Source organism: Octopus bimaculoides, chromosome 1, assembly GCF_046866305.1.
Source record: "Octopus bimaculoides isolate indiv1 chromosome 1, ASM4686630v1, whole genome shotgun sequence".
In the NCBI taxonomy this organism is placed as follows: domain Eukaryota; kingdom Metazoa; phylum Mollusca; class Cephalopoda; order Octopoda; family Octopodidae; genus Octopus; species Octopus bimaculoides.
This window is the reverse complement of record NC_142928.1, coordinates 88,093,816-88,115,388: the sequence shown is the minus strand read 5'-3', so window position 1 is coordinate 88,115,388 and position 21,573 is coordinate 88,093,816. Positions and strand designations below refer to the sequence as shown.

The 21,573-nt window shown below is 34.7% G+C and overlaps 1 protein-coding gene across 1 annotated transcript; it reads right to left on the bottom strand.

Annotated features, from left to right (window-relative positions):
- Positions 1-751: 751 nt before the first annotated feature.
- On the bottom strand, positions 752-21,573 carry LOC106876323 (uncharacterized). The gene is made up of 11 exons (XM_014924823.3): positions 21,484-21,573; positions 16,523-16,614; positions 14,581-14,727; positions 13,416-13,562; positions 12,311-12,426; positions 11,175-11,298; positions 9,881-9,958; positions 7,548-7,619; positions 5,806-5,970; positions 3,349-3,424; positions 752-2,159 (listed from the first exon to the last, which is right to left on the bottom strand). The coding sequence occupies exons 1-11, from the start codon at positions 21,527-21,529 to the stop codon at positions 2,023-2,025; spliced, it is 1,200 nt and encodes a 399-aa protein (XP_014780309.1). The 5' UTR covers positions 21,530-21,573; the 3' UTR covers positions 752-2,022.

Sequence of the window (21,573 nt, the reverse complement as noted above, 5' to 3'; positions counted from 1 at the left end):
AATCTTGAAACAATTTCCAGTGTTTAGGTTTAGTTGAAATATCCCTCGTTGTATTAATGTATTTGAGAAAAGCCTCAATTTTCTAATTAATTACATCATACTTTAGATATATACTTATTTCATATCTTGTTTAATACAGCATTAACTAAATATACAAATGACATGTAGATTCATAACTATTCTTTTGGAATAATTATAATCTACATGTCAATAAGAAATATAGAAAACCCATAAGTGCAGGCATGATTGTGAGATTAAGAAGTTTCTTTTCCAGTCTGTGTGGTTTTGGGTTCATTCCTACTGTGTAACACTTCAAGCATCTACTATATTCTTGGGCCAGCCAAAACCTTGCGAGTGGATTTGCTGGACAGAAACTGAAAGAAGACTATTGTGTGTGTATGTTTTATTTGCATCTATCTTGCTTGCATCTAAGTTGTGATGTATGGGTGGTGTTGTCAGTTCTCATAAAACCACTTACTCACTTTGTGCCTTTGAAGCTGCATGAAATAGATCTTCTTCTCAAAAAAAGAAGGGTTAGTGATAGGAAGGGCATCCAGCTGTAAAACAATGCCTCAGTAACATATTTGTCAACCCATGCAAGCATGGAAAAACATGTGAAAACAAATAGCACTGTCAATTCATTTTTTTTTTTTGAATAAATTTTTGTTACCAAAAGTAGTGATGTGTCAACAGTATTAAAAATGGACCCTAAAGCTTATTGTATTGTTATAATTATGAACACAGGTGCAAACAAGTTGTACAGCATTTTATTCAAATAGTTCATACAGTACAGTTAGTTATTAAGTTTGCTGTGTCTCAAATAACAATATGGTGTGATGAAGAGAAATAATGAAATAGACAGTTTTTAGATATTCTTTGGTGGTTAGAATAGAAAAGCATCTTATTAATTCTAGGACTCATCAATCAGAATTTTTTTTTTTTTGAAGAGGACTATTAAATATGACACTGGAATTAACCATAAACAAATGGTCAAGATTATGAAGATGGATTAATATTTAAATAAGCATTGAAGCCAAGGAATATGGTTCTAGAAACTTACTAACATATTGCAAATCTAAATTAGACACACTTAAAGGTTTATAATTTAACAAAAATATATATAACAAAAGGAATTTAGCTTTTCAAAAGCTTTCACAGCAATTTTGTAGTCTTCCAAGAAAACAAAAGAGCTATAACAACAAATGCAACATCTGGTAAAGACTTTCTTTTCATATAATATTGAAGATGGCAACAAAAGTAAATGAATAAAATCTTTAAACTTTTTTTTTAATGAGATTCTTTATGAAAGTGTTTATAGTTGAAATGACTTGGCCCAGAGAAAGCGAGACCCAGCACCAAAACAGGCCAGATTGGCAGCCAACCAGGATGTTTCATTTAAAATTTATTCAGAGAAAATGGAAGACATTAGGAGCCTGGATTTGCTGTCTTACAATCATCAAGAGGATTTCACCAAGCCAATTGAAGAAAAGGCAGCCAAAATACATTAACAGTTGTCTGTCTCATAAACAGAACTATAATGGCCACCTTTCTTTAAACTACTAAAAACTACAATATAAACCCACTGAATTTTAGACTTTAGAACAGTAGGTTCCATTAAATTTTTCTCTTCAACGGCAAATGTATGTGGATACATGTCTATAAGCATACACATAATTTTATCACAAAAAAAAAATTTTGTTTCAAAACAAGGAAAAAAGACAGTTTTTTTTCTTCTTGTTTATCTAACTAAATTCTGTTGACAAGGTAAAGTACAGTATTTTCTGTGAATAAGGAAATAATTCCTTTCCAAAAGAACAGCAAATATCATACAAGAATAAGAAGATACTGAAACTTGTGTTTTTCCTCTACCTGCCAACATCAATCCATGAATAAATGAAGATTCAATAAATGTGTTAATTTATAAATAATTGATTTAATTTAGTTTAACAAGAAACTTAATGAACAACGATGTTTTTCCACCCCCAATGAAATTTATTTACAAAGTCAACAACTGTCCAAAATTCAATCATCCTGCTCCATTGGTTTTGCAGCTTCTGTATTCTCTGTTTTGTCAGATGTTTGTTCATTCTCACCATCAGTTTCAAAATCTACTTCACTCACATTTCCAGCTGCCTCAGGAGCAGCTTCTTCATCTTCACCTGTATATAAAGCAATACAAACAAATTAGTAAACATGTAATGAAGATTCCTATGTTGCCTAATTATTTTTTTGTCAGCAGTGCTACAGGTAGACTTAATTAAGAAAGTGTGTGTGTGAGATCAAAGAGAAAAGAGGAACGACCATTACCCTCCACAACCCTCACATACCAGAAGATTGTTAGAGAATTTTATGAAAAAAGTTCAGTCAATTTGAAAAACTGGGAGTTGGTATCCTGCCAGAACATTCATAAAGAGATAGAAAGAAGTCCTGCAGTGAATGCAGTAGTTGAAGCATACTTAATTAGAAAATATGAAATATGTTGATCAATGATAGTATTTCATACAAATTGCAGGATGATATTGAGGGCATGTTCTATTCAGTGGATACAGCAAAGATCAACTTGATCAGTGTAATATAGAATTAATGCCTTTGAACTTATCATGAAGATAACCAAGCACACAATTTAGACTCCAAGTAGAAACTGATTTTGCAAGTATAACTGAAATGGTAATTCTTATGTTTGGATGTGTTACTAATGTTTGTATATAATTGGATATGAGTTACAGATGTGTTGGATAGATAACCAGTGGTCAGGAATTATGTTCCTTATATAACAGTTTTTAAATTTTAATATTTTCAGTTGGTTTTTAGGCAAGATGCACCTGATTTCAGCAAGTACATATTCAAGAAAAATGGGGTTTTAGTGCATTAAAGCTTATGGGAAGTCCAACTTCACATATGATTTTTTTATTTTGGAAACATTGTTTTTGAAAAAGAAGTGTCTTATATGCCATGAAATACAGTAATCAAAAAATGTGTTGGGTACACATTCAGTTATAATTACATGAATTATTTAGGGTGGTTTGTAATTTACTTCAAGCACAAGTTAATTCTACAGTCAGTTTCTCGTTGAAATACCTTATCCCTCAAATCATTACAGAGTTAATCAACTCTTTAGTATTTAAACCAGCCACATCCGACCTAAATATTCTAGCTGTTTTATGTTCAAACCAGCCACATTTGACTTATCACACCTACCTAACAATGTCATTCTAAGAATAAACATTCATTCAAAATCTCAAAGCTTTGACATATTCATGATAAATCCAAAACAATCTGAATAAATAAGTATTAGATTTGACAGAGTTATCAGAATGCTAAAGGGTTAAAAGTGAAAATCTAGCTTACCCGGTCCAACTTTTTCAATCATTTCTTGAATGTGTTTTAGCATTTCAGCATCATCAAATTCAACTTTGTGGTATGTCTACATTTGAAATAAAAATGAACAAAGATAAAGCCAAAATTTATCACAATTTGAATCAGATGTTAAAAGAAAGCACTTGAGACCTCACTACTTCTATATTCGTCCAGAGTGATAAGACCAACAGAAGACAGGGTATGGGGGTGGGGGGGTGGACAGTGATTGAAGGGACTGTGTAGAAGAGGATGGAGAAATAGAGATAGAAAAATCAATACATATAAGTTTAAAAATGAAATGAAACTTGGAGAAACAAACCTATGTAGGCCAAAAAATACCTGCCTAGACAAATAATTACCTAATGTTCGTTGACCTGGTGAAGTCCTTTGACAGGGTACCATACTATGTAGTTGATGGTTGCTAAGAAAACTAAGTATCAATGAATGGCTTGTGAAAGTTGAACAAGCTAAATGAGAACAAGTTCAACCAACAAGGAATAAGGCTTGCAGGTAGCAGTCCATTAGAGTTTGTTTTACAGCTTTCAAATATTTATTATAGTTCATCAGGCCATAACAGCAGAGTTTAAGACTGATTGTCTATAGGAAGTTCTGCGTACTCATGACACAGTTCTCAAAGTCAAAGAATAAATAAATTCCAAAAGCAGAGAAGCAAAACCTAAAATTGGGGAGTTATAAAGTAAACCTAGTAAAGATAAAAGTTAGCAAGAAATGCAGTGAAATCACAAACAGGCTAATAGAGAAGAAGGACTTTGTATATAATAGATGCACAAGAGTAAGGGTACCCATAAAATAAATTCTTTCAAATGATATAAAGGCTTCCTAGAAGTAGTTAATAGTTTCCATTACCTTGGTGACTGAACCAGTAATTGAGGAGGATACTCTGAAAGCACATTAAAGTAAGAATGTGGTGGAGTAAGTTTGAGAAACTATTACCTCTATTGACAACAGAGGAATTCTCTTTTTGAGTAAAGTGTATATAATGCAATGCTGTATAGCAACAAAACATGTGTATGGAATGTGGAGTCTGGACGAATGCTGGAAAGAAATGAGTTAAGCATGCTCCACTGGATAAGTAACAGGTAATCTTTGTGTGTATGAATGTCACAGCACAAATGAACTGAGAGAAATCTGGGCAGAAGAAATCGATGTATGCAGCAGAAAGACTGGTATAGAGTCAGATAAAAGAAGTGCCAAGCAATTTATGTAGAAGGAACTTGTAGAAGAGGAAGACTAAAAATGACATAAGAAATGGTGAAGGCTCATTACAAGAAGTTAAACCTTATAAAGGATATAACAATGGGCTGCAACAGGTGATGAGATATGCTGGAGACAACTTATCCATCCCATGAAAGCATAGAAAACGTAATATAAGATGTTGATTGACAGTTCCAGTCAACTAGCTGAAGATAGGTCATTCATATTCTGTTAATAAATGTTATGCTGTATTCCTCTCAAATGAACAAGACCACTTACTTGCAAATAGGTACCAAAAATAGAACAGTTCACTTTTCCAAACACAAGAGTATTGGTGTTCTACACCTATAAGAGTTCAACTCCTATTGGTATAATTTGAATGAAGAGGATCAGGTTCTACCACTTTGATTTTAATAAATAAACTCCGTAATCACTAAGTCAGTGGCGGTTTTGTGAACCAACAGCTGTGGGACTCTTACTACACCACTTAAAAATAGTTTGCACCTTAAACTTATATAAACAGTATTAACATCCGACTTTTTTCAGTGTGTTTATTGAAAACCAATTTATTTTTACTATATACTAGGAGTCTTCTTCAGTGTACAAGTGAGAAGACTGCACGTATATGGTTGTGTGATGTGTATGAATGAGGACAGCTGCATAAAGTGCTGATTGCTAAATATAGATGGAATCTGTAGAAGCAGGAGACCCAAGAAATCATAGGATGAAGTGGAAGAATGACCTATGGATGTCAAGTATAAAAGAGATGACCCATCCATCTCAGCAAAAATTAGGTCCTAAAAATATATTGTTTATGTCTATGCCTCTGCACCCAATCTATCTCTGATGTGTCTCTTCCCTACAACTCAACTGCCCAACACCCAGCTCTCCACTACTCCTTTGACTACAGCATTATTCACTTAGCCTCTGTAATTATACGAGAGTGAAATGGCACTTGTTTCATCCCCGACCTTCTTGTGCTCCCACTCTCCAACCCTGGAACAACTTTCTTCATCTCTTGTATTCTCAATATCATCCTCAATCATTTTATTTTCCACTGAGTGTACCATTTCACTTTCACTTTTTTCCTGTGCATGCTTCTATTCTGCCAAGGACAGCCCCCTATACCTCTATTAATGAGTTGTAGGGAAGTTAAAAGGAAAAAGAAATCCATCAGCATTGGTTTAACTGCGAAAGTCCAAAATGTTGTCAAGTATTCTGTAACAATCATACCTTAAGAGCACTCTGCAAATATTCTCTAGCATTAGTAAGACAATCCTCTGCTTCATCTCCTTTACGTTTTGAACTCTCCAATAAAGCAGCATATCCCATCAAGTACCAAACATGTGGATCTTCATCTGTCTCATCTAATAAAGTGAACAGAACTTCATTGGCAGTCTGAAAATAAAACATTAGAACTAATTAGAAAGTTTCGTAAATTTTATCCACTGACTTAAGATTTGTGTTCATTGCTTAGTCATCTAACAAAATTTTGTAAATATGGATAACCCCAGAAAGAATGTTATATATAAACCTATCTAGTAGACATACAAACATTGCAAATTTAATTATTTCTTCACTGACTGAAAAAAGATGGACAGCCTCAACCCATTTGACACCACTCTTAGTTCATGATATAAACATATTAACTTCCTGGTTTACAGTGATCTAAATTAATCTAAATCAAGAACCTTCCCTCAAAATATCCTGTTAATTTATGTACCAAATATCAACTTAATGACAAAATAGTTTTATTAAATTCTTCATTATTTTCAAAATTAATTGAAACAAAAGCACTGTATTTCAACAGAAATATGGATAATGAAAGGTTTAATCAATTTTCAAACATGATTGAGCTCTCAATACTTTCTAATAAAACTTTGTAAATATGGTCATGCTCAGAAAGAATGTTATATATAAATCTATCTAGCAGCATACAACCTAATTATTTCTTTGTAGACTGAAAAGAGATGAATAGCCTTAACTCATTTGATAACAACCTGCCTGAGGCTACCCTTAGTACATAATATAAACTTCCTGGTTTACATTGGTCTAAATTAAGAACCTTCCCTCAAAATTTCATGTTAATTTATGTACCAAACTTCAGCTCAATAATAACAAAATTATTTTATTAAATTCTTCATTAATTTCAAAATTAATTGAAACAAAAGCACTGTATTTCAACAAAAATTTGGTAATGAAAGGGCTAATCGATTTTCAAACCTAATTGGGCTCTTATCAGAGATGTCTACATCATTTAACTCATTCCAGAGAAATAAGTAGCCAATTTGTTTATATGCAATCAGAAGTTTCAGAAAACCTGGAGCTACTAATTTGCATACTGTAAGTATTTAACACTTTATTTAATGGAGATCCCACTCCACACAGTATCAAAGTATGACAGAATATATGTAACCTACATAATAGATGGGAAGGTGCATGGCTCAGTTAGAGCATTGGGCTCACAATCATGAGGTAATGAGTTCAATTCTTGGACTGGGCTGTGTGTTGTGTTTTTGAGCAAGACACTTTATTTCACGTTGCTCCAGTTCACTCAGCTATTGAAATGTGTTCGGACATCACTGGTGCCAAGCTGTATTGGCCTTCGCCTTTCCCTTGGATAACATCGGTGGCATGGAAAGGGAAGGCTGCATGGGCGATTGCTGGTCTTCCATAAACAACCTTGCCTGGACTTGTGCCTCAGAGAGTAACTTTCTAGATGCAATCCCATGGTCATTCACGACCGAAGGGGGTCCTTACCCTTTTACATAGTATATATACAAACAAGGCAAATATAATTATTTCTCTGTAGATTGGGAAAGATGATGAATAGCCTTGATCAAATTTTGAACCTTATCAGAGTCTCATCAGGTGTCTACATCAATGGACCAATCCCAGAGAAACAAGTAGTGAGTGAATCTGATGCTATATAAGTGAAGTTTTGAAAAATAAAAAAGTTATGCAACAGTAAATACCTCGTAAAGTTCAAGTTCAATAAGTATTTTTGAAGTAACAATTCTGGTGTCATAGCTCACTCCTGGCATATTCTGGAAATATAACAGAACATACAATATTACAAAAGTTCTAAATATCAAATAAACTAAATATAATGCAAACTGAATTGAAAGAGACATTATTACAACACTATGAAGAGACAATAACCATAATATACACAGTGGTTTTAGGTGGTGGGATCCTTAAATCCTGAAGTTTCCTTGGGTATTACCCACTTTTCTTTGATTTCTCAAAGAGAGAGGGGGAGGGGGAACACTCATCTCAAAAGGATGAAAGGCAAAGTTGATTTCAGCAGGAGTTGAACTCAAAATGCAGAGAGCCAGAACAGATACAGTACAGCTCTAATAACTTCATTAATCAACTGCCTTATATGTAATCTGACATTATTAAACTTTTTCATATTACAGAATTATAATGGTAATTCATTGTTTTTCAGTAACTTCCTTGCTAGGAAGCAAATTTCTCTGCAGGAATCATAAATAAGCAAACTACTAAAGTTTGCTAATTATTTAATCTGCATTTACTATAACTAGGGCTCACATAGAGATAGATTAAACTCGTGCTTTTCTATGTCAGTCATCATCTCTCATTCATGAGAATTTTGGTAAAAGTAATGTGATTTTTACACTTGACATCAACAAAGCCCTTAACTTTGTCTGGTACGAGAGTCTCCTAGATAATTTGCTCATCAAAGAGATGCATCCATCCCTCATCTCATGAATTGCAAGATTCTTTTAGGACCACACCATTGCTGTGTGTGCTGACAAGCTCTCTCTGATCCAAACCCTGACTAACTTTGATATGCTCCAAGGTTTGGCTGTTTCCACAATCTTTCTAAAAACTCAGCGGCTGTCATTTACAACACATAACCACAGCTGCTTATAATATCACTCTTGGGGTGGTATTATAACATTGGAGTCATCCAACTGACATGCACTTTGTCCACAAAAACATAATTCAAAATACTTATAAGCCATATAATTATACATTCCCATTACACTTGCCTCTCTTCTAGTCATACTTGTTGTGTCCAATTTCTACCCCAGATCCTGTATTAATCACTATATCCAGAACATTGGTCCTTTGGAATTCCTTCTCTGCTCATGTCATTCCCACAGGTGATAGTTTACATAGGTTCTAGAAGAACATTAATGGCATCAATCTGACCACTCTAGGAATGGTGTGTAAACAACATAGGCAATGACCTTTCCTCTAGACCCAACAATACATAAAAAAAAAATGATGGGGTAGTGGTGGAGCATAACAGTGTAAAGAAGATAAAGATCCAGAAAGTTCTCCTCTGAGGCACAAGTCTGGGCAAGACCAGCAGTCACCCATGCATACCAGTCTCCCCTCTTCATGCCATCAATGTTGCCCAAGGGAAAAACAAAGGCCAATACAGCTTGGCACCAGCGATGTCACAACTCATTTCTATGGCTGAGTGAACTGGAGCAACGTGAAACAAAGTATCTTGCTCAAGAACACAACACACAACCTGATCTGAGAATTGAACTCACAACCTCATGGTTGTAAGTCCCATACTCTAACCACTGAGCCATGTGTCTTTGGTGCATAACAACCTACACATATTAAGGAAACACTTTTGTACCTAAACTTCTTTAGTCATGGACAATCAATAATTGAAACTCTCAAAGTCACCACAAATGTTAGGAATTCCCGTTGATCTCTCACTGCAACATTATATTACCAAAGCCACATCTCATTTAGAACTGGAAAATACTTCAGTCCTTTTCAGTTTCTGAACTGTGACTTACATTTCAGTACTGTTCATATATACATGCTGTACTATTTGTGCTACACACACAAATATCCTAGATTGCATCCCACAGATGCACTATGATAGAGCTTGTAACATCATAGGTTAGTGTTGCCTCTTCTATTATAATTGCCTCCAAACCCCAAGCTACATACGTTCTCCACTTAGATTCACTTGACTCATCTGCCTCTCATCTCTCCCCCACCCTGGCTCTGTCTCAAGTCTCACACAAAGCTTTTCCCAGAACAGCAAAGCCTCAGATATTCATACTTGCTTTAGTCTCCAGAATATTTCCTGTGATGCAAAGGACATACTAAATGGTTAATTTAGTTGTTGTATTAGTAAGTTCAACATCTAATACAGAAAGCTCTTTCATTCTTCTACAGATGTGTCATTTGTATTAATATTTTTATGAAGATACATGTCTTGCTTTAGCTGCATACTTACCATTTTCTAATTGGGTAAAATAATGACTTGAATTAGATAAAAATGGTGTGATTCAAGTATGAAACTAACCTCAGGTATGTCATCATCATTTTCTTGAAGCTGAGGTAGCCATAAAGATACACTTTTTTCAATCATTTCTTTGGCTTCCTGAAACATAAAAATTAATATAATTTAATGATATGTTGGATCATCATCATCATCATCAGCATAGTTTAACGTCCATTTTCCCTGCTGGTATGGGTTGGACGGTTTGACTGGGTCCTGGCAAGCCAGGAAGCTGTACCAGGCTCAAATCTGATCAGGCAAGATTTCTACAGCTGGATGCCCTTCCTAATGCCAACCACTCTGAGAGTGTAGTGGGTGCTTTTTATGTGCCGCCGGCACAGGAGCCAGTCAGGCAGCACTGGCATTGGCCACGTTTGGATGGTGCATTTTACATGCCACCGGCACAGGAGCAAGTCGGGGCGGGGGTTGACATCAACCACGTTCGGATGATGCTTTTTACGTGCTACCGACACGTGGAACCAGTCAGGCGGCACTGGCATCGGCCACATCTATAATTTCCATTTTGGAAAGTAAATATATTAGTGAACAAATATGTGTTTATAAATATATGAATAATAATCCTTTCTAGTATAGGCACAACGCGTGAAATTTTGGGGGAGGGGACTAATTGATTACATTAACCACAGTGTTTCACTGGTACTTAATTTATCAACTAAAGCAAGATTAACTGATATCAAAACTGAAATGAGAAATCTCACTGACCTAAATTCAAAAGTGAAGGCATGAAAATAACTGCATTCAAAATAAACAATTGAAAATTAATATTATTTCATTCCAAAATGGAGGTGTTTCTCTCTCAATCTTTCAATATATTTTTATGAATTTATTTTCATACATTACTTGGGATCAAACTTGACACAAACACAATATATTCATCATCACTGTTGTTTTTATATCCATTTTTCCATGCTTGCATGGGTCGAATGGAATTTTGTTGAGGTGTATTTTCTATGTCTAGACTCTCTTCCTGTCACCAACACCCACTTGTTTCCAAGTAAGATAATATTTTTCTATAACCAGATGTGTTTTCTTGGAATATTAGGAATGAAGGACACAGCTTGCATAACAGTGATATTCATTTACAATTATCATACAATCTCATTACCCATGCACACACACACATACGATGGGCTTCTTTCAGTTTCCATCTACCTAATCTACTCACAAGGCTTTGGTCAGACCAGGGCTATAGCAGAAGACACTCTCCCAAGGTGCTATGCAGTGGGATTGAACCCAAAACCACACAGCTACATCTGCACCTTTAAAACAGACATATAATAGAAATGCAGATATTTACTTCAATCTTTTCAATATTCATTAGAAATTGGGCTTTTAATTGGTAGGCTTCAGGATTTTGAGGGTCAGCAGCAACAGCTTTCTCTACATTTTCTTGGCATTTGTCAGCTGCACCTTCTTCCAGACTAAAGTAAGACATAATAACAAAAAAGGAAAAGTACAATATTAATAATATTAGAAAAATCAACTTGTTGATATTAAACTTAACCATTTAGCATTCAGATTACTGTGTCAGATGTAATGCTTATTTATTCATATTGTTTTTAATTAATCATGCATTATCAGGTAGTTTTGAGATTTCAATGTGATTGTCGATTTGTAGAATGACACTGTAGGATAGATGTGAAAGGCTGGATCTGGTTGGTTTCCTCATAAAACAAGATAGAACATTTGGGCCGGATATGGCCAGTTCGGGATCTTTTCTGTTTGGCTGCACCTGTGGAAATTTTTAAGTTTAGTGAAAATTTTAAAATTTGGTTATTTATGTAATTTTCCACACTGAATCTCTTACAGAGGTTTAAAGTTTGATAATTTTTACCCAGTCAGAAAACAGGATTTGGAAGCTGTCATTTTGTGTGTGACAGCACATGTTGTCAACTGTAAACAAATGAAATATTGGCAGAATTCTGCTTTGTGCATGCCATGTAACCCCTTGTAATTAAAAATTTTTTTTGGAATTTTCAGAAAATTTTTGCAAATTTATATTCTACACATGGGAATTCATACAATTATGCAACCCTGCCACCCAAAATTTTGGTGTGATTTAAGGCCTATTTAGCTATTATTTCTTAGCATATCTCACAACCACCTGTGCTTTAAGTATTTAACAAGCAAAAAATAACCGCAAGGGTAAGCAGCCCTGTAACAGCTTGGCTTGTTACTATGGAAACAGGTATCTATATGTTTGTGGCTTTCAGTTGGTTAAATTCCCCAAAATTTGCAAACTTTAAAAGCTATTAACTCTTTATTTATTGATTTATGGCGAAAGCGAATTTCCAGTCAAAACTACTTCAATACATCAAATACAAAATCAATTGGAACAAAACTTGAAGAAACTGAAAAATGGCAGCCAAACAGAAAAGATCCCCAGTTTGAATGCTAAAAGGATAGAGATATTTGAAAAGTAATTACACTTACCATAAGTCTGTCATGTAAATCTCTGCAATGGCACAATAAGCTGATGAGATGTCTCGTTCTGATGCATAATATTCTACTTCAGCAGGTGTTGTAGAACCCTCAGCTGCCTTAGAAAGCTGTGGACAAGATACAGTACATGTTTGAAAAATATGTACGATAAGCAAAAGAGAAAGATCATCATCATTTAAAGTCTATCTTCCATGCTGGCATGAGTTCGACCGTTTGATAGGGGCTGGCAAGTCCAAGAACTGCACCAGAATATTTAAAATGTGACACTATAATAGAACATTGGGCATACATATATATATCATCATCATCGTTTAACATCTGCTTTCCATGTTAGCAAGGGTTGGATGATTTGACTGAGGACTGGTGAATCAGATGGCTACACCAGGCTCCAATCTGATTTGGCAGTGTTTCTACAGCTGGATGCCCTTCCTAACGCCAACCACTCCGAGAGTGTAGTGGGTGCTTTTACGTGCAGCCGGCACGAAGGCCAGTCAGGCGGTACTGGCAATGGCCACGCTCAAAGTGGTGTATTTTACGTGCCACCTGCACAGGAGCCAGTCCAGTAGCACTGGCAACGGTCCCGCTCAAATGACTTTTTACGTGTGCCAGGAAGTGCCAGGAAGGCGACACTGGTAACGATCACACTCGAACGGTGGTGCCCTCACGATTTTGCTTTCGCTTGCCCCAACAGGTCTTCGCAAGCCGAGTTTAGTGTCCAATGAAGGAAAGGTACGCATAAGTGGGCTAGCTACATCCCTGGCAGAGGTCTTGGATTTTGGTCTCATGTAGCTTGCCAGGTCTTCTCACGCACAGCATATTTCCAAAGGTCTCGGTCAGAAGTCATTGCCTCATTGAGGCCTAATGTTCGGAGGTCGTGCTACACACACATATATATACATACAAAAACGCATATACACACATGCACATACATACACACACACACACAATATATATATATATAAAACCCCAAGTAGTTATATTAAAAAGCATTTTGTAAATAATACCTGGATAACCTAACTTTTTCCTCATTTTCAAAATGTTTATGCTATGAGGATCTTCTCTTTGGTAATAAACAAAAGAAACTAAAAATTCGTACCTCATTATTTAATTCTTTTTCTTTAAGCATAACTTCAATTCCTTTGAGGAAATACCGGACAGAAGACTCTCCTTGCTCTGTCTGTCCAAGATACATGTACTTTGCATGACCAAGATCGGGTTGAAACTCAACAGCTTTAAGGAAAAACTGTAAAAAAAGAAAAAGGAAAAAATATAATTAATAACATTAAAAAGGAAAAAAAATCTTGTGCTGAATAAAGTACTTTGTTAATAATTTTTTTAACATTGTAAAAGTTGAAATATAAATTTAGTTATCAAGTCTCACTTATTGCATTTAAGTTTATAGAATCATAAATTTATTGGTTATTTATAATGGATTCTATAAACTTAAATTGAAAAATAATAAAAACAACTGAAATGTAAATGAGACTGTTTTAAGCTGATTCAACTGAATGACCAGTGAAAGAAGTTTTAGAAGCCTTTACATGAAGTAAGGGTACTTCTAATATTTCAATGAAATAATCAAATAACTTGGGTATTTACACTGATTTGTTTTTTACCACTGTCAATAGTTACAAAGGTAAGCTAGGGGGCCTAGAAAATTTGATGTTGATAGAACTCCTCCTCATCGACATCATTTAATGCCCTTTTTCCATGCTGGCATAGGTTGGACAGTTTGACCAGAGATAGTAAGGCCAAGTGCCACACCAAGCTCCATTGTCTGTCCTGGCATAGTTTCTATAGCTGGATGTCCTTCCTAACACCAACCACTCCACAGAATATACTGAGTGCTTTTAATGTGGCACCAACATTAGTATGAATTCTGTTGTGGTAGAGGAGTCTTCTTGAGTACAGCAATAAAAAAATTGGTGGGAAATGAAAGTGTAAAGTTCAGTGTTAGGAAGGGTAGGTATTCATCTGTAAAAGCCATGCTAAAGGAGACAACAGAGCATGATGCAGTCCTTGGACTCATTGGAGCCTGTCAAACCAACCAAACCATGCAACATGGATGTTATATAATAATGATGATGGTGAAGATGAGAAGATGAAGATGATGGCAACAACAGATGGGTGTTTAGTATAAAACCTGAGAAAAGATTGAAAGCAAAAGCACTGATGAAATGATTGGGTATTACAAATGCAGGGTAATGCTGCTATGAACATTATTCTTTACTTTGACATGTTAAGTTCAATTTATTACTTACCTGTTTGCCTGCGTCATGTTGCTTCAATTCCATTAAGACATGGCCTGCTGTTTCAAGTGCTTTTAGATTATCTGGCTCTCTTTCTATAGCTCGTAAACAGAATTTGTGAGCAAGCTCAAACTGGAACTGGTCAATGCATTTTTCAGCCTACAATTTATGAAGACAATGATCACAGAATTAATTTAGGAAAGATATTTTATATCCAGTTTGAATCAGTTTTGACATTAATCCACTTATTGTTCTGTATGAATACTTTATATAATAAGGGCTTTATTTTTTATGTTTTTCATACTGTTATTTTGTTGTTATACTTTACATTACAGAAGGTGTTGTTTTTTTCTAAATTAAACAATTTCCAAAACAAGTGTATGTAAAATTTCTTGTTTAAAAGTGATTTGAATTAAAATCTTCAAGTAAACTTTCAAAATAATTTATATTCCCCACACCATGTTAATATGGACGAAGTTATTGTATTAAATTTTACATTATTTTAACAAATTAATTGAAAGAAAGGCAGTGCATTTCAACAGAAATATGGTAACAAAAAGGGTTAAGATGAATTGATATAATCAATTGAATATACTTCTCTATCTTGCTATTATAACAAACAAAAAAACACCAAACGAATTAAAGGCAAAGTCAAACCTGGTGGGGTTTATACTGAGAATTCAGAAGCAATCAACTCAGAAATATGAAATGAATTTAACCCTTCCATTACCATATTTCTGTTGAAATACACTTTGTTTCAATTGATTTGGAAAATAATGAAGCATTTAGGAAAATAGCCTTATCATTTATTAAGCTGGTGTTTGGAATGTAGAGTAACAGGAAATTTTGATGGAAGGTTTTAATTTACATCACTTTAGAACAGGAGGTTTGTACCGTAGAGCCATGGGTGATCTCTGGCAGGATGGGAGCAAAGAGGTTAACGTTATTGTGATTTGATTCAGAAACACAATACATCAACCTAGACAGTTCAAGCATATAGACCAGGTTTTTATAATTTCATGTAGCTCTCAAGATAATCATTATAACATAACAGAAGTAATATTTTCAGATTAGGATAAATTTTTCACCTACCTGATTTGGTTTTTGAAAATTATATAGTATTGAAATTTTATATCATGCCATATGCTTTACAAATATTAACCCTTTAGCATTTCCACTTAGAAGGCTTTGGTTGGCCTAGGGCTATCGTAGAAGATACTTGCCCATGCCATGTAATGCAATGGGACTGAACCCAATTACTAAAATGATAATTTCATTTATTAGTGAAATTATGAAGTGACTGGGAGAAAAATCTACATACTAACATTTTTGAAGTCAATGAGGTAATATTTATCCCCCACTTAAACATGGAAGTTCTGTTAGAGTAGTATAAACATTTAAGTGGGAATAAATATTACCTCTTGATATTAATACTGCCGCTAATATGTTGTTGGCCCTCCGTCGCGGGTTCCAGTTGATCTGATCAATGGAACTGCCTGTTCGTGAAATTAACGTGCAAGTGGCTGAGCACTCCACAGACACGTGTACCCTTAATGTAGTTCTCGGGGGATATTCAGCGTGACACAGTGTGACAAGGCTGACCCTTTGAATTACAGGCACAACAGAAACAGGAAGTAAGAGTGAGAGAAAGTTGTGGTGAAAGAGTATAGCAGGGTTCGCCACCATCTCCTGTCGGAGCCTTGTGGAGCTTTAGGTGTTTTCGCTCAATAAACACTCACAACGCCCGGTCTGGGAATCGAAACCGCGATCCTATGACTGCGAGTCCGCTGCCCTAACCACTGGGCCATTGCGCCTACACTGCCGCTAATATATATTTAATAAAAAGATAATACAAAGGGTATTTTTATAAGGAATGAATTTTTCTGCATTCCAGTAATCTGAATGCTAAAGGTCAAAACATCCAATTTCCAAGTTTGATATAACAATAGAATACCTGAGACAGAAGTTGTTCCACATCACATTTACTTTTTTCTTTCGATCCAACTGCAACAGTTCCAGCTTGTCCAAATGGCAAAGTATTCCCCACTAGAAAATAAATAAAAAATAGTGAATTAAAACAAGAATCATTAAAAACAAAGTAGTTCATTTATTAAAAAAAATGTTGCAAGTAATTCTGACTTTTATAGACAAAGTTAATTTCTTTCATAGGGGGAGGTATATATTTGAATGAATTGACCAGGCAATGAAAGCACACTGACAGGACTTGATATGAATGGATGCTATTATGCATTGTATGGCATCTAGCTGTTATCTGCTGCTACTACTATTACTACTACTACTGCTGCTACCACCTCCTCCACTACCAACACCATTCATGCAAATTCACTGCCCTCTACCATCTTGCTATACCTAGTCTCTTTAAGATAGTGTATAACAATGTATCATGCGAGCATAGCACAACATTTCTAACTAAAATAAATAATAAATGAAATTAAAACAATAATCAGATATATAAAAGTATGAGAGAAAAAAATGCCCCCTTCCCCTCCCCGGACAATAAAAGTGATGGACAAAGTATTTTATGCTGCAAATAAAAATGATACCTGAAAATGAATAAGACAGAAGGATGGAGTCATTTTCCCTAAACAAAGTCCTCTATTATTGCAGTGTTTCAATGAATGAAATATAGACTAATTTTACGACAAATTCCCCATAACAGTTGGAAAATAACACTACCATCACCTCTTCAATTTTGCTGAAACTTGGCATAGGGGTAGGTAACAAGCAGAATTCTTTTATATATTCATCAGGCTTTCAGGATGTAATCTAATTACAATTTAAAAAGACATCAATCACTAGAGAGATAAAAGACAAAGTTGAACCTGGCAGCATCTGAATTCAAAACATATCATCATGTCGTAACGCATTTTGGTATTAACTGAATTGTCAAAACAATTCAGTGGTTAATAATAACAGTTTTAAATTTTGACACAAGGCCAAGGCAAAGTTGACCACAGCAGAATTTGAACTCAGAACATATAGCTAGAAGAAATGCTGCTAAGCATTTTGACTGGCATGGCAATGATTCAGCCAGCTTGCCACCTTCAACTGTTAATAATAATTACCACTACAATGACCTGGAGATTGATATCAACAGAAAGTGGAGTATGGAAACCAAAAGAAGAATGTCAATAGTCATCAAAGCTCTTGAACTCATAAAGAAAGGAATGGAAAAGTTCATCAATGATGTCCCAGACAATGTAAGAAAGTCAAGAAAATTTCCCTACTGGAAATAACCCATAAGGAGAGTATTGACTAGCAAGTGACATCTTCTACATAGCACGTCAGGCCTATAATTTTGACCCAGCTCTGTAAGATATGAAACAGGAAAGACAAAAGGAACAATAATTTTTATTTTTAACAAAGGCACAAGATTTAGGATTTGAACTCAGAACATTAAGAGCCTGAACAAATACTGCAGAACATACTCTTTCTAACTTGTAATTGTCACATCCATCCACTCCCTACTTCATTCATGTGTTAAAGCTGCCCTTTATTTTTACCGCCTCAATATATCTATGTTCTTTTTAATAACACATACATACATATATATTTTACCTCATACGAAAGTTTGTAGTTCACTTACAATACACCCAACCATTCTCGTCCTCACTGACTATACTGAAAATCTTTCTTTTCCCCTGCCGATATGTAAAAAGCCTCAACCCATCTCCAATCTATAACTTTGTATCCTCTTATCATAGATCATATGCTTAGTGTACCAGATACTACTTCCTTTCCTATGTCAGCATCCTGCCAATGACAGTGAATAAATAAATCACAGTAAACACCCATTATATTGGTAATGTTAATGGAATCAGAAATATGATGAAAAGTAGATCTGGTGAGATAGTGGAAATACAGTACAGGAGACAAGTGAATGCGTTAGGGTTAGGGTTAGGTTTACCCTAACCCTAACTCAAAACCTAACCCCGTTTGCCAAAGCGCATTTTTTCCTTCATATTTATTTACATATAGTCCATCTGGACCAATGCAAGATTTGGATTGTCCGCGTTTAGCTGTTATCTCTAGCATATCAAGTTTCATGGTGGGGACTCCACATATGATCCTTTTTCTGTTTCAATATAAATGTAAGCCGTTCATTTTCACATCTAAGTTGCGAGAAGGCTATTCGTACGACCTGAACATGTAGAACACAATGTCAAAAATGAAAATCGCAAAAAAAAAAAAAAAAAATCACCCCAACCCCCGTGTGAGTGGGGGAGGGGAGGGGGGGTCCAAAATTTTTTTTAGGGGGAATCGCATGACCGTGACATATAGAACACATTATCGAAAACGAAAATCGTCAAAATTAAAAAATAAAAAAGTTACAGCCATTTTCCCTCAGTGTCTAATTCCAATGTCCACCTGTTTGTTTATCAACATCTCCATGGATTAACTTAACGGAATTTATATAGTGTCGAGGAAAGTAGCTCCTATATGTTGGGCAAGAAGCAGCACATCAGACATTCTTATAGAATTAATTACACGTGTCTGTCGCTGGTTGTTGTTTAGCCTCGGGTTAATTTTGATTCAACAGACCTGTAATCTTTTTTATTTTCAGGCAGTATATCCCAAACTACATTATCCATGAGTTTTTTGTTTTAAATAGTAGGGTGTGAGATTCGAGCTTCGAAAATGGTCGAGATAGTCATGAATGGAAAGTCAAAAAAAAAAAAGAAAAAAAAAAAAGACGACTGGCTGAGCACGGTTGAGATATTTTTAAAAAGACAGGATCATGATTGGAACCCTTTTAAAAGACGGAATGTTCACGGCTGGAACCGTCTTGACAAAGACGCATATTTTGGAGCATCTGCAAACATATTTGTGTATGTGTTCATAAATGTACGCAAGAATAAAATCAGAGCTTTTATTTCCAATTTTAAAAAATGTTCTATTTTGCTACCTGGACTGTAAGGAATAACAACAATAATAATGGATGAAGGTATTAACAGCAGTAGTTATTTTGACTGCCCCAGAAGGAAGAAAGACAAGTCGAGCTAGATGGAATTTCACATCATTTTGTCAATCGTTCTACCTATTACTGCTAATAACAACAAGAAATCATGATTAACAATTATAGATTAAATAAATAATGGCATGACGAGGCAGTTATCAAAGTAATCATAACCAAAACAATGAATCCCAATAATAAGTAATGTTTCGAATAACAACAAGTCTATTAGAATCCAAAATACGTAGTTGCACAAGAGTCAGACGAATGAAATGAACCGAAACGAATTGTGATTGTGTAATATATACGAAAACAATTTTAAGTTCAGAGTCAAGGTTATAAATAAAGCTCAAAAAGTGAATTAGAATGAAAAACTATTTTAAATATTGATATAAGAAGCCCAAGCGTTTAACTGAGTGAAGAACATTCAAATTTTACCAAGCACCTGTTTTTCGTTTATCCAGTTTACATTCAATTTACAGAAAAAAGATTTTTACAGCTTTAAAATTCTAGCTCAATAATTTCAAGTATTAACGATTTAGCACTGTTAAATATGTAACAAAATATATCTCTTTATAGAATGTTAAACGCTGCTTCATTTGTGTTGCAACCTATTTCCAATTTACCATACCGTATTGCTAACATAAATAAATGGTGCCAACAGCGAAAGTGACTTATACATTGAACTATTTACCAACAAATCCAAAGCACACGTGATTTAAAAAAACTGAAAAAAGAATATTGTCATTTTCTTAATAAACTAGGCAGAAACCAGCCCCAAAATTGGTTAAAGGAATCATTTGAAAATTATATAAAGTTAGATGTTCGAATTTTATATATGATAATTTTTCGATATATATATATATATATATATATATATATATATATATATATATGTGTGTGTGTGTGTGTGTCTGACAGAACAATAATTCTAAATCACCTGAGAATAAAAAGTCTTTAAAAAATTAAGAGATTAAAGGGACAATTTTATGCTTCTGAACTGAAAATTGGAAGAAAACATTTCACTAAACTAAACGAAATCTATGTAAATTTGTGTAGTATATTTTGTACTAGCATTTTAAATTATATAGATAACGTACCTAAATCAAGAATGGCAGTATTTTATCAATGGAAATATTTATCATCAACGTGATCGCCAATTTTTTTACATCAACGTTTGCAATGAAATCATCAAAACACAAAATCCATAGAAATAGACACGTGCAGTAAAAAAAATAACATTGTCAGAGTCTACCCAGCAACAGCAGTGGAGACCGAAGGAAGCAAAGTCCGAGCTTTCAAATGTTTATTGAAAGAACAGTTCATAACTTTAAGACACATGAAGATCATAAAATACACACCTCACATAAACGGCATCATGTAGACTATATGTATATGAAGTTCATAATAGAAATGTAATCAGTGTTTTTAGCAGAAACATAACCTACACCTGTTTAGTAAAAAACTCGTAATGCAAACGAACATTTTTTGGTGTGAATAGGAAAAATTGGACAGACATTAATCTACATAAAACTCCTAAACGAGCGAGTCTCTATTTAGTCGTTCGACATGTTAAACGTTCAAATTATACCCTTGTACCCTTAAAGGAGAAAGATACATTGGAGAATGTGTAATATGGATACACGCTGATAAAAAGACGAGATGGTCACCACCTATAACATATTTGATCATAGGTCAGCGCAATAAGGGAAGACATCGATTAAACAACAACGTTTACAAACACTATATATGTGTGGTTATATATAAACATATACATATATACACTTTCAGAACAGCAATCTAGGGACAATTGTTGAAAATACACGTGTAGACATATTTTAACATATACAATTTCATAAAGCATTTCAAACATAATACAATGAAGGTATAGTAAAATTAATAAACTTGATGTATATAATACAAAAAATCAATTATAGTACCAGGTGCCGATTCACGGCTATTTGATCGGGCCTTTTTTTTCCCCATCGTTTAGTTCCAAATGTCGATAAATTTCACTGCGGGCACATGGT